General features: G+C 39.7%; 4 protein-coding genes across 13 annotated transcripts in view; 2 read left to right on the top strand and 2 right to left on the bottom strand.

Moving 5' to 3' along the window:
• LOC137592160 (rho guanine nucleotide exchange factor 28-like) overlaps nt 1-3,342 on the top strand; it is a 36,516-nt gene extending 33,174 nt beyond the window's left edge. For 5 of the 8 annotated variants that reach the window (XM_068310095.1, XM_068310094.1, XM_068310097.1 and 2 more), the window contains 7 exons: nt 73-203; nt 281-328; nt 747-851; nt 971-1,135; nt 1,418-1,669; nt 1,749-2,127; nt 2,253-3,342. In XM_068310095.1, the coding sequence (XP_068166196.1) occupies nt 73-203; nt 281-328; nt 747-851; nt 971-1,135; nt 1,418-1,669; nt 1,749-2,127; nt 2,253-2,443 (1,271 nt within the window). In that variant the 3' untranslated portion in view covers nt 2,444-3,342. The remainder of the gene's footprint in view (nt 1-72; nt 204-280; nt 329-746; nt 852-970; nt 1,136-1,417; nt 1,670-1,748; nt 2,128-2,252) is intronic. The other 3 variants (XM_068310102.1, XM_068310101.1, XM_068310096.1) reach the window with 2 other exon arrangements.
• A 3,741-nt stretch (nt 3,343-7,083) lies between these two features.
• sb:cb288 (uncharacterized) lies at nt 7,084-11,240 on the bottom strand. 3 transcript variants are annotated; one of them, XM_068311097.1, is made up of 5 exons: nt 10,964-11,240; nt 10,488-10,545; nt 9,715-9,783; nt 7,932-8,016; nt 7,084-7,789 (listed from the first exon to the last, which is right to left on the bottom strand). In XM_068311097.1, the coding sequence occupies exons 2-5, from the start codon at nt 10,543-10,545 to the stop codon at nt 7,741-7,743; spliced, it is 261 nt and encodes an 86-aa protein (XP_068167198.1). In that variant the 5' UTR covers nt 10,964-11,240; the 3' UTR covers nt 7,084-7,740. The 3 variants fall into 3 exon arrangements, with proteins under 3 accessions (XP_068167198.1, XP_068167197.1, XP_068167196.1); XM_068311096.1 differs by having other exon boundaries at nt 10,953-11,239; XM_068311095.1 differs by having other exon boundaries at nt 7,085-7,789; nt 11,061-11,231.
• A 1,465-nt stretch (nt 11,241-12,705) lies between these two features.
• Nucleotides 12,706-18,074, bottom strand: ykt6 (YKT6 v-SNARE homolog (S. cerevisiae)). The gene is made up of 8 exons (XM_068311105.1): nt 17,883-18,074; nt 17,380-17,558; nt 16,137-16,219; nt 15,371-15,471; nt 15,192-15,296; nt 14,902-14,967; nt 14,546-14,647; nt 12,706-14,451 (listed from the first exon to the last, which is right to left on the bottom strand). The coding sequence occupies exons 2-8, from the start codon at nt 17,481-17,483 to the stop codon at nt 14,416-14,418; spliced, it is 597 nt and encodes a 198-aa protein (XP_068167206.1). The 5' UTR covers nt 17,484-17,558; nt 17,883-18,074; the 3' UTR covers nt 12,706-14,415.
• On the top strand, nt 16,185-26,324 carry gck (glucokinase (hexokinase 4)). Its single transcript, XM_068311104.1, has 10 exons — nt 16,185-16,267; nt 22,239-22,401; nt 22,507-22,661; nt 23,218-23,337; nt 23,427-23,522; nt 23,631-23,730; nt 24,029-24,212; nt 24,916-25,071; nt 25,195-25,428; nt 25,698-26,324. The coding sequence occupies exons 2-10, from the start codon at nt 22,293-22,295 to the stop codon at nt 25,840-25,842; spliced, it is 1,299 nt and encodes a 432-aa protein (XP_068167205.1). The 5' UTR covers nt 16,185-16,267; nt 22,239-22,292; the 3' UTR covers nt 25,843-26,324.
• The last annotated feature ends 185 nt before the right edge of the window (nt 26,325-26,509 follow it).

Here is a 26,509-nt window from a genome sequence, read left to right as displayed (position 1 = left end):
ACCCACATACTAATTAACCAGTATGGATATACATCACTTCCTTTTATGTTACATTATTCTTCCCATCTTCAGCGGATTATTTGAGCACGCTAAGTATGAGCTCCACATCTTTCGGATCAGACGCTGAGCAGATGGGGAAGGAAAGTGCGCTGTGGAACTCTGTGGAGCTGAGAAGAGGAGAGAACAAAGGGATGCTGCTGAAGGTTCGACTTCTGCAGTTCCTTCTGGGCAGCATTTATTGTCAAAGCTCTGTTCCCTGTATTAATACGGTCTTCTGCAGGTGGCGGAGAGCGTCCAGGGTCTCACTCAGCTCCTCTACAGTCTGCAGGTGAGAGCAGACACTGGTGTTTGTGAATATTATGTGTATGAATATTTGAAAGGGCAGGATAAAAAAAAATCTATTGAAATATAAATTGATACCAAATCTGACTATTACCGGGATTGGTTTTGATGGGGACTAATTTGCATATTACAAAAAATTTTCATCATGACTTATTTCTCAAATTACATTCAAAATGTCGCAAAGAAACAAACATTGTGTAATTTATTGCAAAAGTATCTATGTAATTAATTTATAAAAGGCTTTATTTAGTTTTAGATTTATAACTTAAATGGTTTAGAATCAAAATTGAAAAACAGTCAGATTTAAAAGAGAATATAGAAAGATACTTGTTGATTGAATCCCCCTCGATTTTAAGTGGACAGTGATTATGTACCATAAACGGAGTGTGATCTTATGTTTCCAGGCTGCTATAACCCTCCAGGTTAGCTGCCATGAAGTCCAGAAAATTCTTCTGCAGGAGAAAGAAGGAACTCAGCTCAGAAACCTCTCTTCCCTTCAAACCAGCCTGGTATTAATGATATTCAAGTTATAATAAATCGTTTTAATACATGCAGAAAATTAGAATAGAATTCAGTTACCTTCTTTAGAGGTCATTTCTGAAAATATTAAACCGGTGTTGTTATCCAGGAGCAGGAGAGGCAGAGGACTGTTGATAAGAAGAAAGACGAAATAGAGAAGAAGAGTTTAGAGAGGAAGAAAGAAGATGTGGACGAGGTACAGAAACTCCAGTTGAAGCTGAAACAGGAACAGCAGCGCTGGGATAAAGAGTGTGTGGTCAGAGCGACGCAACAGGTAAACTGTTGTTTCGGACGGTTTGTCCTCTCGTGTGTCTTTGTTCCTCTTTATGATCATGTGTGATCAAATCAAAGCTCCGATAAAAAAAATGTTTAAAAAAAACCCCAGTTGGCCACCAAAAGGCAAAATTTTCCAGAAGCTGAGATGTTTAGAGGTGGATTGATCCTTTTAGTAGTTTAAATTTTGCAGCCGCTGTATGTTGTTAATGTCAGAATTTGTGTATAAAACCACATCTCTAAGAAGCAATGACTGAATGTTCAGTAATGACTGTGTTCTCAGAGTGAGCAGGAGTGTCTGCTGGACCAGCGGGAGCAGCAATGCCTCCTGGAGGCTGAGCGTCTGCGCTGTGAGCGCGAGGAGCTGGAGGCACAGCTGCTGGAGTATCAGCAGAACCTGGACCGACTAAAAGAGGGCCAGAAGAGTGTGGAGAGGGAGAAGGAGAAGATTGAAGCTCAGCAGAAGCTGCTGCAGAGCTGGAGACACAACCGCCAGAGCAGCCTGCCCGTCACCATCTCACTGGATGGATACAAGGTGAGAAGAGGGACTGGGAATGAGGAGGAAGAGGAATGGCGTTGAGATTAACGTGATATCCTTTCCTGTTTGCCCCCAGATGTCCAGCCACAGTCGCTCAGGCAGCCTGGACAGCAACTGCTCCGTGTACGACACCGAGGTGGCTCTGCTGGCCTCCCTTCAGCAGAACCACCTCCACCAGTCTGGCAGCAACAACCACCAGCATCAGCGTCTGCTCTCCGCACCACGGAAAAACCACGACCTCGTGCACAGCTCCGGTTCCACCACTACCCTGGGCCTCAGCGCCAGCCTCTACAACAGTCTCAACACCTTGCTGAGCCAGGCACACAACAAACAGCCTCCAGATGGTATCGCTTACCCGAAGTACAGCACCAACCACAGCTGCCCCCGACCGCACAGCGACTCCATCCGCCCCTACAGTAGCAGGGTGACCTCAGAACCACACAGGGCCAGCAGCAGTAAGCTCTGTCAGATTTCTCACCACACACATCATTCTTGACAGCAATCATTTTTTAAAACACCTGCATTTTTAAAAGAACAGATGGACATATTTGCTTGATTTCTGTTCCTCTTCTCTTTCCAGCAAACTTCAGCCTGCCATTGGACAAGCCGTCCTTTGATCCCTGGAGGTCAGAGGTTACAGGTCACAGACATTATGATGAGGACTACTCCTCATCTCCCACTCTTACTCCACTCCTCCCCCCAGATGCTTACCTCTCCCTTGAAGGGCAAAACGGGGAGGAGGCTGGCGAAGAGAACATCGTTTATCTTTGAGAGTCATCAGAGCGAAACAAGCCGTGGGAGCTGACTGACGTCTAACTGGACCCACCATAATAGAGCTGTTGCTTCCGCATGTTTGTTTGTGCTTTGCACACATCTTAATGTGATGGAGATTAATAGTATTATAAGAGGATTTGAAAGTAACAAATATTCAAATAAGGGAATATTTGCTTCAAGGGGCGTGTACACAGTTACCGTATTCAGCTGAACGTGCCTTTATCAGTGTGTGGTGGCTGTTAATCATTCTGTTACTGCATGATGAAACCATGGTGCCTTTTAGCGAGGAAATTCTTTCTAAATCGCTTTTATATTCGTACTTCCTACGTTGTCACTTCTAGTATAATTCTGTTTAGTATCCGTTGCACTTGTGTGATGGCAGAGGTGTCTTTGTGACCGAGGCACAGGGACCAACACTCGGAAAATCCAAACAGAAGTAGTTCTGTTCCCATGAGCACTTATAGAAAATGGAAATACTAGTGATTCTAATTGTGTTTTCCCAAACTAACTTTAATAATATTTATACAGAATTTTAAGTATAAAAAAACCCCCAAATATACTGTCATTATTGTATGAATATCAAATATTTGTGTAGTTTTATGGAAAAACTACCTACGCACATTATCATGAAAGAGGAACCTCTAATCCTGAAGTGCCAAAAATTTTGCTATCTGATACTGTAAGTGATTTTTTTGTGAAAAAAAAAAAAGGTTGTATATTTTCTGTTGACCTCCTTTTTGATCGTTTGTTTACTGTAAATTGAGTCATGCATAGTTGACGTTAATAATATTTTGTTTGATGTTTTCTCTTGTAATGTCTGTAATCAGAACGCTGGTGTGTCTTAATATTTTGGTGCATATAAAATTATTGTGGCAAACATTGGCATGTTTTTTGCAGATTTCCAATGTTGATGTATTTACACACACACACACACATACACACACACGCACACACACACACAGCTTGCACAATATTACACATTACTGTTACAGTAAGTGTGGACTTAATGGAATCAAATGTTTTGTAAATCCTGTAACATTTTGCTTATGTTTGGTGTAACATAAGTAACAATAGTTTCTAATTTGAATTTTCCATTTTTTTAAAATTCAAACGCATCCCATTGCTTTCGGTGCAACAAGTCACGCTTGCGTGACAGTTTGGGAGGTGAGCATCACTTCAGCCCATCAGTGAGCTCAAACCTTGGTTAGCTGGCTGGTGAAGTCTGGCTCAGTGGGTGAGGTGTATTACACCGGATGGCCCTAACGCTGCTGTTATTTTTACACTGGGTTCTGGAGGATGTGTTGTCTGGATTTCAGGTTGTTTCAATGCATCCTAATGACTCCACAGCAACATTATCCCACTTCCAGTAATGTTATTATGATAACTTTTTAAATGATATCAGTTCCTCATCACTCTTTTAGTTAATCCAGAGAAATAATCTGTTTTCTGTGGAATCAGATGAAAACACATGGACAAAGACTTTGAATGGGAAAAAAAAGAAAAAAGAAATTGTTTTGAACACAAACGAGATCTCTCTTTCTTTTTGTCACACAGAATCTTTTTGACTGTCTCACAGCAGTTGCAGCATCTGATTTAATTATTGCACATCTCCATTACAAAATAATTTGTCCTCATCATGTGAACATAATAAACATTGGTGGGGAACCTTTTTTATATAATAAAATAAAATAATAAAATAAAATAATAAAAGTCTTCACTAACAAAGTGGGTTATTATTGGGGAAGGTGTTGAGGAGAGTTCAGTGACCAGGGTCATGTCAGATTTCCAACAGGCCATTTGTTTACACACTCTGCTCGGCAGCTTCTCGTGACACTGAACCAATGATCTTCCAGTCCAGTCCAGATGAAGGACAAGACCCAGACATTCTCCCTCCAGGGGGTACTGAGTGTGTATTGCTGCTGTTTGAGTGCTGTGGTTGAATCCTAGACACCAAGAACTCAACAAATAAATTCATCATTGTTTTCAGGAATTCTTCTGTAATAGTGTTATGTGTGATGCTGTTAGTGTTCCCTCTTCGGACGACAGAAACCACTGCGACCTGGACCAAACAGGAGAACTCGGCTCGACTGAACTTCTTCTGTCAGTTTTCTACTGACCCAGTCAACACCAGAGAGATTATTTTAATCCATTTTAAAAAAAATCCCAATGGGGAATTGAAATCGGACATTTCAGCATTGTTATTCTTTACTTTCTGTCTATGATGCACAAAGATATAATCTGTACAATCAAACTGGGGCATCTGCAAGCTATCAACTGCTGCTCTGAGGGTACACTGCCCAGGAGGTAGGCTGGTGGGGAAACAGTGAGTTTCACCAGGGTAACATGGTTTACTCAGGATACAGTCCAGCTTATTTTAAGTGGGGTCTGAGTCAAAGCCACACAGTCTGACCATGTTAAGAACAAAACATATGTCACATGTGAGGCCAAGACCAAAGTCAGGAACTTGGAAGCAGGCTTTCATGATATCCTTTAACCAAACAACCACAAACATCCTTCCACCATTCCTTTTCTTTTTTTATTTGGACTTTTTTTTTAAGCTGGCAAGGAACAGTTGAGTCAACAAGATGGTTGAGTTCCAGACCAGACTACTGGGGGCGCCGGTGCTCATACTGAATGAACTCCCATCTTGTGATGCCTTAAACAAAAAGTGTTCATGCATTTTCTTCAGACTTTTGGAGACTTTGAATTAGAGCTCTGAAAGTTTACTGCTTTAATTCAAATGAATCTTTGAGTTTTGGTGAAACAGTGAGTTAAGTTTTTAGAATACTTTAGTGATTTCGTTGGGAGAATAGACAGACAGCAGGTGGTCTTCAAAGTATTTCTGCTCTGTATCCTCTGCAGGAACAAAGTCTGGTGCTACTTCAAGTGAAAGTACACACAATGCAGCACAAAAGGAACTTGTGAATGGAGAAGCAGCGGCGGATGTTCTGTACAGGATGCAACTGGTAACAAACACTAAAAAAAGAAGACATAGACACTTCTTTGTAAAACCTGAATTCAGTTCAGTCGTTCCTTTGCCAGTAAATAATAAGTAGGCAAGCAAATATAAATGTAACTGATAATTTGATGTCAAACGTGATGAATTTATGTTTCAAATGCTACATGAAATCTGATCATTGCTGAGCTCCTCGCAAAAACATCTGAGGGAGTGAGTGTCGATTAGTTTTTTGGAAACATACAGAACCGGTTTGTAGACGACAGCATTCAACTGTCAAAAAAGTAACTCTGCTGTGTAGCTGTGTGTGTGTGTGTGTGTGTTTGTGAGGTTGATTTTTTTCCAGGTAGAATTCTGATTTGGAACAACATATTTCTAGAATGACGTTGACAAACTACCTTATAATCTATAATGTATTTGACAAGTCAGAAGGAATGTATTGTTGAAAATTGTTTGCAACGTTTTTTCATTTCAAAAGAGGATTACAATCATTTAAAAAAGTTAATGAAATGGCAAAATTGTCCCATATTTGACTGAGCACTTGCCATTAAATAAACCGAAATACATCATGTATGCCTGATCAAACGAGTAAATACAATCACCAGAGCAAAAACGTAAAACATGACTGCACCAGATGTAAAGCACCTGCTCAGGTCTCAGCTCTGGTAGCTGTCACCAATCCATTGTGATCAACAGCTGGAATGATGAGCATCTCATTTACCGGTTTCAACATGTACATCATGTCTGTTGTCGTGAAATCAGCAGATTTTTGAATATTTCCTCATTACTTTCCATCACAAAAAGCTGCAAAACTGGTTCTGAAACACACGCGTCACACCTCCACTTTTAATAGTGTGCTGAAGCAGACAGAGATTAATGATCGACTATTGTTAATAATGTGGTTTTCCATTGTATCATGTATATTTAACCAGTTAGGTGGATGGACTATTGTAATTCCCTTTATGTGGGGGTCAGTGCTTCTTCCATCTCCCGTCTCCAGATGGTCCAAAACGCTGCTGCACGTCTGTTGACCAGCACCCGTAAGCATGAGCACATTACCCCCATTTTAGCCTCACTCCACTGGCTGCCCATACATTTTAGAATCCATTTTAAAATTCTTTTACTTTTAAATCCCTGAATGCTCTTGCCCCACCTTACCTCTCTGAGCTTCTACACACCCATGTACCTGCTCGATCTCTCAGGTCAGCTGATCAGCTGCTCCTGAATGTGCCTCAAACCAAACGGAAGCTCAGAGGGGACCGTGCCTTTGCTGTTGTGGTGCCTAAATTGTGGAATGATCTGCCTCAGCAGATCAGACAGGCCTCTTCTCTGTTTTTAAATCTCGTGTGAAAACCTGCCTCTTCTCCTTGGCTTTTAACATCTAGATAGACACTAGATTTTATTTTATCTTATTTTATCTTATTTTTATTGCTCTGATTATACGGCTTTTGCTTTTATCCATATCTTGTTTTTAATTAATTTACTTTACTTGCAATATTTGAGCCACTTTGTCTTTTATCTATACTGTTTGTTCTTTTTATTTACTCGTCTGTACAGCACTTTGGTCGACTGCGGTTGTGGTGAAGTGCTCAACAAATAAAGATTGGATTGGATATTTCTTGGATGAAACTGCTCTTTAGCTTGACCTGATTTCCATTACGTGAACAAATGAAACAAACCTTTTAACACTCATACTGCTAGTGATTCCGTCAGAGCATACCTTTTATTCATAGGTGCAGTCCTCTACTTGTAAATTAACACAAGTCATACAGTAGTTACAAAAGTCCTGAGAAGAGTGACTAAAAAATGTGGACTAAAGTTTTCACCAAAACATCTTCAGGACATTATCTGGCAGGTAAATATGCAAGTAACTTTGAAAATATTATAAAAGATACTGTAAAAGAATAGAAGATATGTTTTAAAACAGGTCCACTGGTGCAGGGACAAGGCACGCAAAAATAAAACGTGTAAAATACACATACATAAATAAATTGCAATCTCTCTCAGGCATACAACAATATAGGTAACACACAACTCATCAGTGACCTGAGCGGCCTCACCCCTCAGTAGTTCAGAGTTCACAGGTAAAAAGCAGCATGATCGGTTTCACATCACCACGGATGTTTGAGCCAATGGGAGCCAAGGACAAACAACCACGCCGAGTCCAACAGACGTGTTTCCCCCTCAGCTGGTTTTTTTTTTTTGTGTGTGATTTCATCTTCAGATCCATTACGAGGATCATTTGTGGCATGTTTTCTCAGACTTGGTGCAAAATCTGCATTTAGATCTCAGTCCGTACGTTATGATTATACATGAAGAGCTAAACGGGATCCGGTCTTTACACCGAGCTCCTCTGCTGCCCTCTGACCCTCATCTTGCTTTTTTTCCTGGAAAAGAAAGACAAATTGTGTTCACAATGAAAAAACTGAAAAAATAACAGTGATTCAGAGTTCAGACACATGACAGTGAACAGTAAACAATTGATAGTTTGCTCGGGCAAAGAAATCCGTGCTTGTTTCTGTGGTTTACCGTTGAGGCGGGGACACCATGCACTTCCAGAGGACGGTGTAGAGAGCGAGTATGAAGGCGATGAACACTGCTGCAGCAATCGCACCTAAAACCACATATTTATATATATTTTCATATCTATTCATTTACATACCGGCCAATACGTGATGTGCATTTATAGCAGACCGTATAGTTCATTGTTGCACAGAGAGTACTGTAGAATATCCTTTCACAAAAGACTTTACACTTCATGACTAAACACCCTAATTTGCATTAATGTGCAGCTCATTTTCCTAAACATCAAGATTATTTGCTATTTTGCAAGGAAAAAACACATTTGGGTCTGTACTTTGGGGGTTTTGCTCTTCCTGGATTATGTCTGTAACCTGTACTAATTTAAAGGATAAAAATAATTTTATACTGACCTGACAAAGGTGTGCAGACTTTACTGAGATTCTTACTTGAACTTTTGTAAAACAATCCTTTGCACTTATATGTTGAGCTACACATCATATAGTTTTCATTACCACCATTGAAATGTAAGAATAATAGAAAATAATTGTTTCCATGTAAAGTATGAAAGGTTTCAATGCGCACCACACAGTTACATAGACGACCCAGTATGAGGGTCAGCTCACATAAATGCTGCCTCCGATCCAGCCACACCAGCCTGCTCTCAGAGTGAAATACTCCCTACAATACTAACTCCCCAGCCTTCAGACACAAGCAAATTTGAGAGGCATTTCATTCTTAAACCTTAACATTTAATATGATGCAATTCCATCCTATGCAGCAACGACAGCTTCAAGTCTTGAAGGCTTTCCACAGGGTTCAGGAGTGTGTTTAGGGGAATGTTGGACTATTCTTCCAGAAGGTCATTTGTGAAGTCAGACACTGACGTTGGACGAGAAGGAACTGGGTCGTAGTCTCCATCTAATTCATCCTAAAGGTGTTCTGTTTGGTTGAAGTCAGGCCAGTCAAGTTCTTTCACAACAAACTTTCAGTCACGTAGGAACACAAACAGACCAGATCTAAAGTGTTCCCATTATTCTCAAGGATGAAACAGTCCAAAATGTTTTGGTCCCAATGGCTTCCACGTTGTTATAGTACTGCTAAAAGGTTGTGGAATATTTAGTAATGACGAATTTCATGGCTGGACTTATTGCACATCTTATGACTTTACCACACTGAACTCACTGAACTCCTGACAGCGACCCGATCTTTCACAAATGTCTGTAGAAGTAATCTACACACCTTGGTGCTTGACTTTATACACCTGTGGCCACTGAAGTGATTGGAACACCTAAATTCAGTGATTTGGATAGCTGAACACGTATTCTGGCAATTTAGTGAATATACATTATGAGGGGCAGATTGTATTCTATACCCCCCCACCCGCCCAAGCCAACAGAGGAAGAGGAACATGAAATGTTACTGAAGTACAAACATCTTCTAGTATGAACTTCAGAGACTAGTGGATCGATGGAAGGAAGCAGGACTGGAAAGACACCAAAACAATGTCTAAACACACACACAGCAGGGGCTATTGAATTACTTAAAGAATGAAAAAAAACAAACAGAGCAGAGTATTTCTGGAAAGTCTTTGACACAGCCAGTGTAAATAGCCACAAGCAATTTGACCAAAATAATTTCCTCAACTTTGCAGTCAGGCTTCAGAAATAACAAAATGTTACCAACATTTTTTAAAATTACTGGCAGTGTCACTTGAGTTCCCTTGATTTGAATTATTTTCTATTCAAACAGGTCTCGCAGGTTTACTAAAAAGATAAGAATTTGGACTCACCAGGGATGATTCCACTGCTCCAGGTCAAAGAGTCCTCTGTGTGAGACGGCAGCGTGGATCCCGATGAAGCTTTGTGGGGATAGAGTAGACATATTTCATATCACAAGTGAAATGAAAAGGCAAAGAAGTATCAATTTAAATGATTTGTTGTGAATATGCAGGATATAACTTAACATTTATATTACTATCAGATTGCGATGAAGTAGTAAAGTCTGATATCTTTTCTCTCCACTTCAAAATAAAGTGGGGAGAAAATGTATTTTTTCAAGGAACAGTGCACGGATCACTACGAAAACAAACTCAGAAATATTCAGGAAGTTGATATCCAGTATAACCAATTCAATTAAGATCCAAATAAAAGTCCACATGCACCAGATTTATATGTGTTTTTAGATCGGGCAGGCTTTTCCAGCTTTTCCAGCTACAGCGCCATTTCAAATATGAATAGAAACCTCATCAGCACCAGTGATGACACTGGTTTGGATTAAAGCGACTGCTGGAACATGATGGCAGCTGACGCCAGGCAGATATCACTACAAGGAATTTACCTGTTCAACAGAAACTAACATGAGGTAAGTTTCCAACGTTAAGTGCATGTTTGCAATTAATAGTTAATTCCCCAGTGGATTATTCTCTATTCCACTCTATCAGATGGTGCGATTTGTGGAGGTTGGTGCAGATTTTGAGTAGAATAAAAGAAAAAAAAAAGATAATGTATTATGACCCAGATTTAACCATTTTGATTCTCCAAAAAAAGAAAAGATAGTGCTCACCATTTCTCTGTTGATCTGCGTGCAAAAACTGCTGCACTACCAGATCTGGGTCAACCATCTGAAAGTGAAGCAAAACATTTGTGTTATTCATGAGCAAAAAGGGAAAAAAAACAACTAGAGTACAGGGCAATGACAGAAAACACACACACACACACACACACACACACACACACACACACACACACACACACACACACACACACACACACACAGAGAGAGAGAGAGAGAGAGAGAGAGAGAGCAGAACCAGCTGGGGTACTATTAAAATACTTTTCGAACACTTAAAGAGAAATAAAGACGCGCCAGGAGGAAGGACGCAGGAAACAGAGGCGCAGACTGGATCAGCAACAAGTCGAGGAGTTGGAAACTTTCTGCAGGAAGTTCACTAATGTGGAAAATCAGAGCGCTTCAAGCAGCAACAGGCCCACAGATAGGAACACATGCAAGATAAGAAAAAACACTAACCACTTATTTACCAGTCACCTTCGTCCGCAAAGCCAGGCAGCTGGAGCGGAGTAAAAACACAAAGAGGGACAACAGTGTTCTCGTCTGAAGACAAAAACCCTTCTTTACCTTCCCTGTTCTACAGAACCGAAGTCAGCCTGCTGCCGCGTTCCACCGCCGTCCGTATTCACGCTCCACCGTGTGCGGCTCGATCACGGCGCGTTCACGTGATGTCGGAGGAATCGGAAAAATCAACTCCCCGCTTCCGCCTCCTCAAGTCGGGACAACTGGGAAATGTTTTTTACTTGGTATCTGACGTCACAGACGCAGAAACACACATACTCGCATTCAGCAAGACAGTCCTGCTACCAGTCAGGACACACACACACACACACACACACACACACACACACACACACACACACACACACACACACACACACACACACACACACACACACACACACACACGTTCGCTTTTATAGCGAGACGCAGTGGTTTAAAAAGTGAAATATGGGCCTGAAACTAAATGTTCGGTAGCAGACAATGGACAAAATCGCCATTAAAAAATAAAGCCTTAACAAGAACAAACATTTTCCCTAAATGCTTCAAAACAAAAAGACAAAACACCCTTAAAGAGCTGGAGTTTTCCCCCACGTGACTAAAGGTGTGATTAGTGGGCGTTTCCCGGCGTGCAACCTGGAGCCAGCTGAGGCGCTCATGCTGCGTTCATGTGCTTCCGGTGAATTTTGACTAAGATCAAGTGTAGTGTAGTACCTTACAGTTTTAACGGACTTAGTGTTGCGGCTGACAAATGACCAAATGACGAAACATCCGTAGCCTAAACACCGGAGGACACTAATGACGCGAAAATCAATTAATTCCAAAAGAATGGGCAGAGCAAAGGTGTGTCCTGCCATCTATTTGTCCGTATTTTATAATAGTTATCTTTAGTTGAATGTCTCACTTTACCTTATCCATCCTTGATATGCATATTGTTAGAATAAGATTTTTAAAATTACTTTTTATTTGTTCTCTTCATCAGCAGTAACAGCTAACTAAGCAGCTAGCTTCTACTCTTGAGAGAGAGCGAACATTAGTATCGAGTTGCAACCTTGTTACTATGATCAAGTATTGTAAACACAAAATAAATCATGTAATAATAATTGTACCATTGATCTGTAAGCTGAGCTAATCAAGCCATTGATAGTTTATTACCTATAATCGAATATGTAGCACACAATCAGAAAACTGAAGGTTTACTTTTAGAATTTGGAAGCCCTGATGTCCTCCAATTCTGGAATGACCGGTTTGAATTATCTAGAATAGCGTCCCAAAAGTAAAACACACATTTGCAAATCACATTTTAAAATACTGTGCCAAGCTTCTTAGACCTACAGATTTTTTAAATACATGTCATTTTGCATAAAAGCTTCATGTCAAGACTACCAGCACAGACGTCACTGCTGATCCAAAACCGCATATGCGCAAATGAAATTCAATTAACATCCCAGGCCTGCAGATCAACACTGTCTGGATTCATGTCAGAGCAACATACTACAGAGAACTAATAATGCCTATCATTAAGGAATTGAATAATTTTTTTAGATAGCAATGGCCAACACTTTTGATATCTAATATTTAGGCTTCTAACCTGTTATTTTACTTTTTTTTTTGCAAACAGCTTTCAAATGGTATTTTTTCGGCAATAAACCAGTATATTAATGTAGATGCCTTTTCTTGTGTGCGTCTGAGAAAAGTTACGTGGTCAGACTTCAGAGAATAATATTTTATTTCCTATAGTTTTTGCTTTACATTTGCAAACCACATCTGGACAAAGAGGTTTAATTCAGAATATTAAACACACATCACCAACACATGATCTGCAAATAGCTACAGGGGAACTTCACGGATGTGACAGGTTTTCAAATTCAGCACATTAATTGGAATTTGAGAAATTTAAAACAAATGAATAAACATGTCAGAAATCACCCCTGGAAACAGTTGTTATGGGAGTCAGTCATATTAGGGGAAATTGAATGTCTTGAGTGAGATACATTTTGTTAATTCTTTACAGAGAGATAGAAACCAAATGTCTGCAGAGATATTGCACAAATATTTACATTTTAAAAGCAGAAAAAAAAATGGTTCAGACTATACAAGAAGTGCTCACACACAGACACTCAACATCAACACGGCTGGCAGATGCTGTACATCAGCAAGTAAGACACACACAGACAGCAGAGAGCAAGCAGAAATCCAACACATGTCAAAAGGCAATCTCCACTTTAAAATGAATAGCAGTTTCTTAAGAAAAGACATTTCTACCCAGTTAAGGCCAAAATACTAAACAAACTTCAAATACTGAAAATAAATATCATCTGGCATATGGATCTACTCATTTCCTGTCTTCATTCATGGCTGTTTTCTTGACAAACTCTTTAACCATTTTAGGAGAAACTCAACATCAGAGTACAACGGCGGACGATGATCACATGCCCACCTCCATCACTATAAGACATAACATGCCAGTGATCCCAGGTCCAAGACCGCCAGACAATCCCTGGACTACAGGTGTCCTAGCATTATTTTTTTTTAATTCTAAAAGCCTGTTTAAGTGTTATTTGATGGCTATATGTGAAAATAATATCTTGAGTACACAAAGTAAACAGAAAATCTCTCCCAGAAGACCCACATAACATTTAACCAGGATCATTCTCAAACATCTTATCAGCTTTAAGATTCATCATACAAACACACACCTGAATTGGGAATGTTGTAGATTTAACACCATGTGATAGAAGCAAAAAAGTCACAAATTAATACGGTCAAGAGATGTTTAAAAATGACTGTAAAATTTGTTGAAGTTTTTAAGAGACCACAGCTACTGTTTGATTTTTTTGGGGGGGATTATCCTCTATGTTGGGGCTCACTGGAAGAATAAACAGGGCCACCTAGTGGGCAACAAAAGCCTAAAAGAAAACCCAGAAATCTTACCCAAACAGTTAACGTGTTTTATGAATTCATTCGATGAAACTGTCAGGTTGTCAGAGCGGCCTTGAAAAAGAAGTTTTATTCATGATTAATACTTTTTTAAATCAAGCTACTAAGACTGAACTAAAACTGAACAACATTAAATGGTATGAAGCTGTTTCAACAATATATCAGGTGTCCATAGTGCTACACCATTACACCTCAGCTGGTACTGATACAACAAACAGATGTTAACCCTTTGAATGTCTAGAAATAATTTAAATGTTACTTCTTTCCCTGACCAAACCCCATCACTCCTTCAGCTCCCATCATCCAATCCGGAAAAGGTTGCACATCGATGCGCTACCGTCGTCAACCCCAGTCCTGGATTACCGGTATACAGAATCAGTTCTGTTCTTGGTATTGAGATGTGGTGGCTGGTGCATGATGGGAGTTGTAGGAAAAGTAGAAAGGCAGAGAGAGGTATGTCCCAAAGGACAAGGCAGTGACATCACATAATTTCACAGCAGGAGTTCTGTTTCCGTGCCTGCAGGATGAACATAGAGACATGCATGCAGTCAGACAAACTGAAACAGTGAGTGGCCAGTGGAGTATAGAGGAGGTGGGGTGTCAGTACGTACAGTCTTGTAGAAGGCTTTGGACTGGACACCTAGGTGCTCTGACTTTGACACAAGGTCATCCAGTTTTTCTCCTCTCTCCAGGAGACTTTCCATGGTATTGTGCTTTTAAAAAAATGGTGTGCCACATAAAGACTTTGATTTGACAAGTACTCTTGAAATGAATGTGATGCATTGTTTCATGGACTGATAAAGTGCACTGATAAAGTTCTCTGTAGGTTATTTCCCACATAACAGTTTAAAGCAAGGTTTTGCATATGCAAGTTCTGATAAAATAAAACACTAATTTATTTGACAAATTTGATGGTATTTTATGCTAAAACAACCACACAATGTCTGAGGTTAGGAAAGTGTGTTACCAAAATGATCTTGGTCTCATCGAGCTCTGCCTGCACCTTGGTCATTGCATCTGCCTCCCTGGGGTTCTGACAGACAAAACAGAAATAAGGTACGCAACTTCTGCATTTTGAACAATTGGAAGGAATTCATAAACAAACTCTCCCTTCAACAACAACAAACAACATCTTTGCATTTATGTCAGAGCTTATTAAAACAACACCACCAACACAGACAGACACAGACATAAACAGGGACAAAACAATCTGCGATACCTCCTAGATAATTACTGATAAACAGATTAAAATCTGACCTGGTATTTTGCCAGGTAAATATCCAGGCCTCTGTAGTTAATGGTTTCTGGAGTACCTGAGGGCCAGTGCCTACTTTCCACCTGGTTGGAGAACTCATCTAATACCTAAAACAAATAGAGCAAACTAATCATTAAACATGACAGCTATACAAATGGCTTTACTTACATTTTATACACACCTTCTCAAGCAATGTGAAACTGACTCTTTGTGGGTATTCAGTATCTGCGATAACAACTGAAGCCAGGTTGTCATTTCTTACATACACATGACACAGGTACTCTGCAAGAAAAAACAAACCAAATGTGATATTTATCAAACAGGAAGTGTGAGGCAGAATTTTATATACTGTGAGGCAGTATATTAAATAAAAATATTTTAAAAATGCAAGACAAGGGACCGAGTGAGTCTGTGGAAGAGCAGCTATCAACGAACGGATCAACAGGCATTTACATGAAACCACCTGTCCCCCTGCACAAACACAGTAAAATGCGTCCTCGCGCATCAAAGCTCCCAACTTTACCTCAAAGCGAATTTTTGGTAGGCTGTCACGTGATACCCTACGTGCATTCTATTGGCTGACGGCATCCAAAAGTGCGCTACGTTCCGTGAGTCTCGGACTTCCGTGAGACACCAAAGAGCTTTAAACAGTCTATCAGAGTGTGTGAAGAGGTAATACAGATAGAAGGTGGTTTAATATCAGTATGGGGAGGTTCATAAACGCTTAAATTACCATAAATAATAAGATGAATAGTTTGTCACTATATCGCAGAACTCCTTAATAGCATGTGGTTCCTGGAACGAATTAACCATGAGGAATGAGGGCGCACTGTATTATAATTATGTTATGTTATCTACACTGACACTAAATCAAGTGACACCTATCTAAGTGTAGAGCATTACTGCCACATTCTGACCAATTTCAAAAAAGACTAATTATGTTTTACCTTGTTCTTTGACAGAGGCACGGCTTCCTTGTGATGTCCGTTCAACAATTAAGGCACTGGTGAAGGTCATGAATTCTTGAACACTGCGTAAACAAAAACAATACCACTGATGGAGGAAGAACCTTGGAACAGTAAGAAAACATAAACATACAGTCCACCATATATTTGTTATGGTACAGCTCATACAACTCCACTGCCTCAGAGTATCAGCTACAACAGCCCTAACAGCAGCATACTTTGTAGTCTTGTTTCAGTGGTATCTTAGGCTGCGTTCAGACTGCAGGAAAATTGATTTCCAATCAAATTCCCTTTCATATCTGACTTTTAGGGCTGACTGTCGACACTGTTTTTAGCAAGTGTCCAAATAGGATTTTGCTCTGTAGAGTGACTTCAAGTACCGTCAAAACCAACTGGTGTGTTAGGAGCTGACTGTGTCGCATCTGTCGCAAATGCGATTTGAAACTACCTCCTGAAAGTGGTTTGAGTCCGTCTTGCTATAATCGGATTTTATGTGGCATGTGACTCTCAACAAAAGAGCCATCCACTTTCAATCTGGATGGGCTAAAAACAGGATTTTGGCTGCCAGTCTGAACGCAGCCTTAAGGTTACAAACGTCCCAGCCCAAACAGCAATAATTTTAGGGTATAAACGTAACGGCAAATCTACAAAACTTCCAGAAATCAGATTTTTCGGTGTTCTTGGTGACACCACCTGAAAGACCAGCAACATGGTAGATAGTGCTGGGAAGCTAAATGGAATCTTTTTGATATCTACTAACCACCTCAGATCCTGCCCCTAACATTGATAATTTACTGCCTATGTCTAACTTTACTGCCTATATCTATATTTACTGCCTGTGTTGTCCTGCCTGTTGTACTATATTGTTATGCCGATTGTACTGCCTGTTGTCCTGCCTATTGACCGTGGGTCTGAGAGGACTGCAATTTCATCTGTGCTGTATTTCGTCCATAAATGGTACACTTGACAATAAAACTGACTTTGACTAATGGAACTAACAAACAAAATAAAAATAACTCAAATATAATAACAGCATAGCAGTGGATCAATGACTGTTGTCACCTTCAGTGAGCCCACTCCCACGAAACCTCCTCGGCATCTCTGGGGTGCCACCCTCGATACTGAAGCTGGTAGCCTATGTCGCTATTTGTGCTCGTTGTGTTCCCAGAACATACAAACACACATCATGATGTTAACTCGGTTCAGTCGGACCGGTTAGACCCACCCGTTGCGTTGAAAGAACCCGAAGGTGGAGAGGTCATATGCCGCTTTCAGCAGGTTTGCTTTGGTCGCTCCTTTGTGGAAAACGCTGAGGCTGAAGAGCTTCATGCCGCCTCCGGATCAAGTCTGGTCAGTCAGTCAAAGCAAATGCGATGTCGCAGTCCCGATGATTTGATTCGGAAGCTAACAGAAGCACAATCACATGAGAGCATCATGGTTTAGCCAGCTAGCATGTCAGCTAACAATAATGCAGCTCAAGAAACTTCAGGGAAATCCGATGACATACTGTTAGCTTACAAGTGAAAGTATCCGCCTGGTCATTAGCTTCAACGCTATTCAGTAATAATTGACGATTCTCACTTTAAGTAGTGTAAAAAAATCTCAGGGACTACTTCTAATCGCTGACAGTAAGTAAAAGAGTTATGATGAGATAAAAATCCACATACATTCCATTAATGCGCTAGCTACCGATGCTAACTAGTATTTGTGAGGCCGCAGTTAACTTACCGGACAAATTAGCAGCAAGCTGACTGTTTCCAGTCAAAATAATAGAAAACACCTATTGTTCCATACAAAGAAGAGTTTTCAATGTGTACAACAGACAGCCGGTGATGTATTCAAGATACAGCTAACGTTAACTACAGTTGTCAATTTGTAGATTTGTAAGGAACCACCACGTCATGACCGTTAAGCTGTCCCTCTGGATAATGGCTCCGGGAGAAACAAATGCTATCATCATGGTTCTGACTGGACGGAAGGTTTATAACTGCACTCTTCGTTTATTCAGACTTCGTGGGGAAGTAATACGCTTCTGAATAAGTATGATGATAATATTATACTATTATTTTAAGAAATAAGGATGAGGTTGGGTATTTTATGGAAAAAATACTTTTTGTCTTCCATGTTTCTGACCAATGTTTCTGGCATAATAAATTGATGGTGTTTGAAACCCTTGGCTTTCCAGGGGGTTGAGATTCCACAGCATTTGTTCAATATTTATTGCCTGAAAAACCTGATGTGTACAGAAAATACCAGCTGTAGCACAAATTGTGTTTGTCCCGTCTCACCCATTGAACCAGAATCACAATTTTTCATTTGGATTATTTTGGAAAAATAAGACTCAGTACAAAAACATTCAATAAGTAAATTTAGTTAGGGCTTATTTTGTAGATTTCAGCTTTAAAAATGTGTATTTATAGGATGTCTGTCACCAGTTCTGTGTGAGATTCATTAAATAATTTTCATAACTTCTCTCCCCCTCTCATTAAAAAAAAGAAAACAGACAATAACACAATTTTAATAAGATTATATCACCATAAACTAATATTCATGGACATGGTTATTACATCTGTAAATACTTATTATTAACAATGTAAAATTAATTCAAAAAGGTTTCATCTTTTTCTGATGATTTAAGATATGTGTCACAAGCAATATGAACAATAAAAATAATAATGCCGTCAAAACTTGGTGGCCTTGTGAGTCTACTAAGTTTTTTCTTTTTTGCCTACCAAAAACATGACACCCCCAATTGATGTTTTCTCGAAAATGTTGCTCCATTTAACAATTTTCTGGCCACTTTACTTAGTGGTAAGTGTTTTCCATGGCAGAAATGTGCGCTTACTGTAATCCATTTCCAAGGCAACATGGAAACCGCTAAGCCTTCAGGTGTGTCTGTTGACAGCTCAGTTGCACCAAGGAAAGAACTACTTCTGGTTGCAAGATATTGAGGTGACAGAGTCATTAAGAAGGTCCGTTACAAACTGGAGGTTGTAACTCTTTTATTTTTTTGTCACAAAATATAAGTATTTATTTATTTATTTTACTGACTGACTGTCGACGTTTGATCTCTTGGCAAATCCAGGGCACCGATATGGATTTTAACTGAACCTGTTAACCACGAGAACGAAGACAAAACTACAGGTCTTGATGTAAGGCATCTGCAGGAATGAAGATGAATCTTTAGTTTATCTTCCTTAAAAGTCTAGAAGACAGAAGAAAAATCCATATGATTTTTGCTACAGTGATCCCTTGCTTGCCTAAAGGTTCAGTTTCACTGTTCACCAGCTAGGCCTAAAGATATTACAGATAAGTTAATGTGTTGAGAGTCATTGCTAAACATTATGTAGATCATACATACTGCAAATATAGCAACAGTCAAGCAGTTTCCCATAAACGGAGAGCATTTTTTTCAGGCTTCATGCATGGATGCTTAACACAGAATAGCAGCTGAAACTTGGGAATCTCCCAAAATCTGGAGAAAAACAAGTTAACTTCCACTGGAGAGCACAGATGGTCGGAAGAACACTTTGGATTTAATCCTCATTGAGACACGATGGATAAGGTAAAGAACCAAAAAGTTTAGTTGATGAAAGTAATGGCTATAGGCACATTGTACAGATAAATCAGGTTTAAATCTTGTGCTACATATATCTTTATCTCATTCTTGTTTGTCTCTTCCATTCACAATTTAAACATGACATGCATGAGTTTCACTAAATACTATCAGTCAGAACAAAATTATATTACAACATTAATAAAGTATAGGTAAAGCAAGGCAAACAGACAAATTAAATGAACTTAAACTTGTCTTACAAATAATCTGAAGAAGCTCTTGGTTGAGAGACGATACGTCTTCAAAAAACTTTCTTAAAGTTCGATTTAAAAGATTGATTTAAACAACTTTGGATAATAATGACCTGGATAACTGTGAACCTACACAGACATTTAAACAAATAAAAAGCTTTGTAAAACAACACAGATGTATCTGATTTTGTTTGTATATTCACTATTTTAATTGCCATTGGTGCAGTATGAATCTAAATTCAGTAAAAAGTGACATCTGGAATTTTTGCTGTAATAATGCATCAGTACAAATCATCAGTCATCTATTTGATAAATTACTCACCGTTTTTATATTCTGTGGCTTCATTGAAATTACCAGATGTTACATTAAATAGTTTTTTTCTTGAACAGAAAATGATTTAAGGTTATATTTTAAGACAAAATCAAAGTTAAATTACACTCTATTACATGATAAATAAATGTGTTTTTAGGTCAGTGTGACTGGACCGTTTGAGGTCCTACACACAGGGTCACGCTTATCTCACTCACCAAATGTCAGAGCTAAGAAAAGATCTGACCTCTAGTCAGGTAAACGAATGCAGCTGATAAGAGCAGAAGGCCTTCACCTGCAACATTCTGATGTTAGTTTTAGATGTCCTTCATCCTCCCGATGCTTCTAAATTTGGGTATGTTTATAATTTCGCAAATACATGCAAGACTATTTTTGGCCTCCTAAAATGATTCACTGTGCAAATTTTTGCAATTGCATGGGATTTCCAAAAAAGTTGGTTACGCAGGGTTTGATTCAGATTTGTACTGCAGGTTGGCTGGAAAATCTCGGTCAGTTAGATGAGCTCAAGGTCAAAGCTCACAACTCTCCACAGGAATAATTTGCTAAACTCATCTTATCCAAGTATAGTATTATACACAATATTTTAAAAGGCCATCTGAGATAGAGCATCCTTACAGTAACAGGTACTAAGTTCTTCATACTGACAAATAATAGTTTCACTGTATCTGATAAAAAAATGTATAGACAAGGAAAAACTCACTGAACCAAAAAGTATCCTCTTTATGCTTTATGCATTTAGAACAAGATCAAACTCATGTTAGCCTACTTAGTGGCTAGACTACTTTGTAATTTATTATATACATGTATAAAACCCAACAAAAAATTAATATACAATGATAACGCTGAATTCATATTACCTAGAATTTAGTATGAATCCAAAAAAGTCAACATCTCAATTCTGAATGTGTCTGTGGTTAATGCGCAGCTCTAAAAACAGTAATTTAATCTAATCACACTTACGTAGCAATCAATTGTATTTTAAATATATGAATGACTTTATAATGAATATATATACACTACAGACAACCATTAAAATGATAAATGTGACCATTTTTGCCGCTAACTTCGCAGAAATTTGATCTTGTGGACGTCTGACCGTTACTTCACTTGGGTTTTTTTTTGGCGTGCAGAAGTTGCACGTGTATGTGTGTGTGTGTGTGTGTGTGTGTGTGTGTGTGTGTGTGTGTGTGTGTGTGTGTGTGTGTGTGTGTGTGTGTGTGTGTGTGGCTTACAGTATGTGTGTGTTTGTTTGAACCCCAATGACCAGATGGGGTGATATCAGGAAAGGGGGCTGGCCCACTTCACCTGAGCATAAAAACAGCAGGCATTCTCATTCAGTGGTGCTCACACTTCATTGAATCTGCACACACAAAGGCAGAACACACACTCACCACATGCCTAGAAACTCACAGAAAGGTTCATTTAGTTTAACCTGCAAAGATGCCATGTGTCAGCTCTCCTGTCGACCAGGTGATGAAGATGCCTTGTAGCTACAGCTGTGTGGCTGATAAAATCCTCATGGTAAGATTCACTTTTCTGTCCAATAAGACTTTTAATTACACTTACATTAAAACAGCTCTGGTATATTTTTTTGTTTTATGTTTTTTGTTGAATAAAAAAAAGCTCTTAACACACAGAAAGCCTTGTCCTGTCTCAGGAGAACCCTGGTGGAAAGCTTGACCTAATAAGAGCTATGTCAGCGGACATTATCCTTCAGCTTTCTACCTTATGAAGCTTTGTTTTTTTCTGTTATTTTCTCTGTAACGTCTCACTTGTCTTTGCTCTGATTCCCTTTTAACTTTAACTGCTTCTAAGTTCGATTGTAATTCACTTATCTTTCCAAGATAATTGTTTTCAAGCATTGTCCTTCATTGTGAATGATTTGTACAAAACTAAATAGACTATTTCTACAGTGTGAGTTCAGCTCCTCTTCTTTCTTGTTGCAGGTAGAGCATATCTTGTCAGAGTTCCGACTTAGCAAGGAAGAACTTGAAGAAATCATGAAGCGGATGCAGTGTGAGATGGAGCGAGGACTGCGTTTAGAGACACACAAAGAAGCCAGTGTCAAAATGCTTCCAACTTATGTTTGCTCCACCCCTGAGGGATCAGGTATGTACTCTTTCTTCAGTTATGACGTCATTAATTTAAATAAAAAAGGTGTCAGAGGACAGTAAAACTAGTATAGGCACTCAGATATAGTGTGTGTTTGTACAGAGTTGGGTGATTTCCTGGCTCTGGATCTTGGGGGCACAAACTTCCGTGTGATGCTGGTAAAGGTGGGTGAAGATGAGGAGAGGAGCTGGAAGGTGGAGACCAAGAACCAGATGTATTCCATTCCTGAAGATGCCATGACGGGCACTGCAGAAATGGTTAGTGACTTTTGTATACAGTGTAAACTAGATAAGAGATCAGTTTATTTATTATGTCTAAAGCCAAAAGTCTCATGATAATATCTCATACTGTGAACAATTGATCTTGAAAACCTTGTCTCCAGATTTTAAATCATATTTCATATCATATTTAGTAACAATTTGAGATCTGCATGTGGAATTTGTTTAAATTAGCAGTTTCATCTTGTATCTCTAGAATTCTTATTTTTTTATCTCAAAATAGTAACTTTTCTGCAAGCATTATGAATTAAATGATTCTGAATCACCACATCTGGATCCAGATGTGTGTGGAAGATCTTATGGGGATATCATCTTGTAGTTTTTGCTTTAATACCATTTATAAGATTATTTACAAAGTTTATTATTCTATGTTACGCAGCTTCTATCTATCTATCTATCTGTCTGTGTTAAAATTTGATGTAGACTAATCAAAGCAGTCAAGATAAAACCTTGGATCTTCTGGGAGAAATTGTCACAGCACTGACAATAAAACTGTCCTGACGTGAATGTCTCACCCCCCCCCCTCTTGCTGCAGCTGTTTGACTACATAGCAGAGTGTATGTCAGACTTTTTAGATAAACATCACATTAAGCATAAGAAGCTTCCTCTGGGTTTCACCTTCTCCTTTCCTGTGCGACATGAGGACATTGACAAGGTGTGGTGTTAAATTTCCAAATATTGCTGAATTATTTTCACCCTGACCCCACAAAATATAGTTATAGTTATTATCATCCCTTTCCACAGGGTATCCTGCTGAACTGGACCAAAGGGTTCAAGGCATCTGGGGCAGAAGGGAACAATGTTGTGGGTTTACTCAGAGATGCCATCAAGAGACGAGGGGTGAGCTGCTCTACATCAGAACTTTTATCTTATCATGAAAAACCCAAGACTGATTTTCAGCACTTGTATTCCTTGTAGAATGAAGTTTGATTTGGTGTTATCATGTAGGATTTTGAGATGGATGTGGTTGCCATGGTGAATGACACAGTCGCCACCATGATCTCCTGCTATTATGAGGACCGCAGCTGTGAAGTGGGGATGATCGTTGGTAAGAATCTCCAACCCCACAAGACTGAATGAACCACTAAAACACAGAGACACACATCCATCTCTCCCTCTCTCTTTTTTTAAAATTTAAATCTTTGTAATTTCAAATTAAGAGTACAAAATCAATAGAGGACTCTATATTGAGGCAGTGTATATAAGCAGGCAGGGGAAGCTCTGTGAGAGAATAAATTTAGTATAATTGACCAAAAAAGAATGATTCAACAAAAATAGAAATAAAATGAACAAGAAATACTCAAACTGAAACATGTGTGTTTGTTTCTAACCTTTCACCTTACCAGGTACTGGTTGTAATGCTTGCTACATGGAGGAAATGAGGACTGTGGAGCTGGTGGAAGGGGAGGAAGGCCGGATGTGCGTGAACACAGAGTGGGGTGCGTTTGGAGACAACGGGGAGCTGGAGGAATTCAGACTGGAGTACGACAGAGTGGTGGACGAAACCTCGATTAACCCTGGACATCAGCTGTGAGTCGGAGAGAGCGCGCACTTCAAACAAGCAGCCGGATTCGCGCATACGTTTCTTGTTTGTTCGTTCTCTCTATACATCCTCCAACTTCATCTACTGTATGCACATGTACTTAAGTGTACGTTCAAGCTTGAAGCAATACGCCATTAAAAGTGCTGCGGCTGAGATATTTATGGGAGTTAGTCATTTAAAACATGACGTGCAGTTCTTCCCTCATTTGCTTATGGTGTTGCTGAAATTAATCATCCTGCTTGTGGCGATACTCACCTGACGCTCACCTGAGGTGTCTGTGTAGTTGCTAAGCTACCTGCTGTTTTTCCTGAGGATGTTTGTAAAAGGCAAGAGCCCTCATGCGTCAGTGGTCAGTCAGTCGATGTGGGTATCAGATTAATGATCCCTCTTTTCTGCTTGCCATTGTGCCGGTTAGCCTAATGGCTGTTTACCTTATGCACCGGCAGCCCCTTCACACAGATGATCACTGAGGCCTGCTTCATTCACCCTCGTTAGCAGTGACGTCGGCATCCTCATCCACTCTAGTCTGCTTTCTCAGAATTGCCGACCAACGCTCTTGTTTGCTCATATGTTTCTTGGCTTACCTAACCTTCCTGTATCATTAGATATTCAAGCATCCTTGCTCAAACCTCAATCTTCCACCCCATAATCTCTCTCTTCTGTCTCTCCTGTTGTTCTGGCTTCTTGCAGTTATGAGAAACTGATCAGTGGGAAGTACATGGGTGAGCTGGTCAGGCTTGTTCTGATGAAGCTGGTGAACGAAAACCTGCTGTTCAACGGAGAAGCGTCTGAGCTGCTGAAGACACGAGGCAGCTTTGAGACGCGCTACGTCTCACAGGTGGAAAGGTGAGCGTTAAAGACTACCATCCTAGGAAAGACCAGCACATTCAAATCAGATAAAAGACAATGAATTCATTAAGCACAGATGGTAAAGACTGATGTGTTGTTCGTTTTCCTTCTGCCTTCCAGTGACACCGGGGACAGGAAACAAATCTACAATATTGTGTCTTCACTGGGTCATCTACCATCAACCCTGGACTGTGACATTGTGCGTCTCGTCTGCGAGACTGTTTCCACGCGCTCTGCTCACATGTGCGGAGCAGGGCTGGCTGGTGTCGTCAACCTGATGCGAGAGCGACGTGGTCAGGACGTCTTGGAGATCACAGTGGGAGTCGATGGAACCGTGTACAAGCTGCATCCATGGTGAGGAACACGCTATGTGGTAGACATAGTGAAGAGTTTTTTATTTCTCTCCATAAATATCTCAAATATTACCGTCTCTGAGCAAATCAGGAGCTGTTAACAGCTGTCAAGCAGTACTGCATGAATATCTACGAATCATTTAATCTCCTTGACTGAAAAATGCAATTTGTAAATGCTTCATAAACGAACAATGATGTTAGATTTGTAAAATGAGTTGGGATGGATGGGGACTGATTATGTGTACTCAACGTTCTTGTTCTGTCTCTCAGTTTCCGCGAAAGGTTCCACAAAATCGTGTGGGACCTGGCGCCTCGTTGTGAGATCGCCTTCATCCAGTCAGAGGAGGGCAGCGGCCGTGGAGCTGCGCTCATCTCAGCGGTGGCCTGTAAAATGGCATGCATGCTGACACAATAGAAGGATGTGTCTCAGGACTAGGGCAAGCTTCAACTGTGGATTTGAGAACACTGATCACACGTCATAAGCAGTCGGCACCTTGGGCCTTTTTCAGGCCATTGGATGTGTGTCAGCAAAGAGGATAATATGTACAGACAGGAAAGCAGCACACAATGTGTATTATAGACTGTGTTTGGTAGCGTTAGTCCACTTGTTGCTATTTCAATGTTTCGTAACTTTAAGATGCAGATGGTGATGCAGATTCAGTGATGGACTGGCCCATTTCAAAAATGGATGTTGTATAATAGATGCTGCTGCATTACAATACCAGTGCCAACTGGTTGATGTACAACACAAATATTGTTTTTATAAATTCTATTTTAAAATATGACAAAATCAAAGTTATTGCTTAACTGTGTTCTTGTCCTTGTTGGCATGTCATGAATTATTTCCCTGGTATTGTATATTTAAGTTTCATGTTTACAACCATATAAGTGTTAGCCAGTAGGTAGTCGTTCTCCTATGTGCCTATGAAATGTGATAGACATGAATAAAAAGTGTAAATAAAATCTATAAAATATGCTTGTTTTTTTCTCAAGTGCTAGATAGGGATTTGATTCAATGCTAAAATGACTTTCAAACGTTTACTTGCTGTTACATCAATGTTAATATGACACGTCAAACATGT

Source organism: Antennarius striatus, chromosome 3 (genome assembly GCF_040054535.1).
Source record: "Antennarius striatus isolate MH-2024 chromosome 3, ASM4005453v1, whole genome shotgun sequence".
Classification (NCBI taxonomy): domain Eukaryota; kingdom Metazoa; phylum Chordata; class Actinopteri; order Lophiiformes; family Antennariidae; genus Antennarius; species Antennarius striatus.
This window is presented reverse-complemented; position numbering and strand designations above follow the sequence as displayed.

What these genes read in the sequence shown, in the direction of transcription:
- sb:cb288 (XM_068311097.1), bottom strand. Translation starts at nt 10,545, where the DNA reads ATGGTTGACCCAGATCTGGTAGTGCAGCAGTTTTTGCACGCAGATCAA. An exon ending in CGCAGATCAACAGAGAAATG is followed by an intron (nt 9,784 to 10,487) that starts GTGAGCACTATC and finishes ATCCCCACAAAG; the next exon opens with CTTCATCGGGATCCACGCTG. An exon ending in GAGCAGTGGAATCATCCCTG is followed by an intron (nt 8,017 to 9,714) that starts GTGAGTCCAAAT and finishes ATGTGGTTTTAG; the next exon opens with GTGCGATTGCTGCAGCAGTG.
- ykt6 (XM_068311105.1), bottom strand. Translation starts at nt 17,483, where the DNA reads ATGAAGCTCTTCAGCCTCAGCGTTTTCCACAAAGGAGCGACCAAAGCA. An exon ending in GGGTTCTTTCAACGCAACGG is followed by an intron (nt 16,220 to 17,379) that starts GTGGGTCTAACC and finishes TTGTTTACGCAG; the next exon opens with TGTTCAAGAATTCATGACCT. An exon ending in GTTTCACATTGCTTGAGAAG is followed by an intron (nt 15,297 to 15,370) that starts GTGTGTATAAAA and finishes TATTTGTTTTAG; the next exon opens with GTATTAGATGAGTTCTCCAA.
- gck (XM_068311104.1), top strand. Translation starts at nt 22,293, where the DNA reads ATGAAGCGGATGCAGTGTGAGATGGAGCGAGGACTGCGTTTAGAGACA. An exon ending in TGACGGGCACTGCAGAAATG is followed by an intron (nt 22,662 to 23,217) that starts GTTAGTGACTTT and finishes CTCTTGCTGCAG; the next exon opens with CTGTTTGACTACATAGCAGA. An exon ending in GACATGAGGACATTGACAAG is followed by an intron (nt 23,338 to 23,426) that starts GTGTGGTGTTAA and finishes CCCTTTCCACAG; the next exon opens with GGTATCCTGCTGAACTGGAC.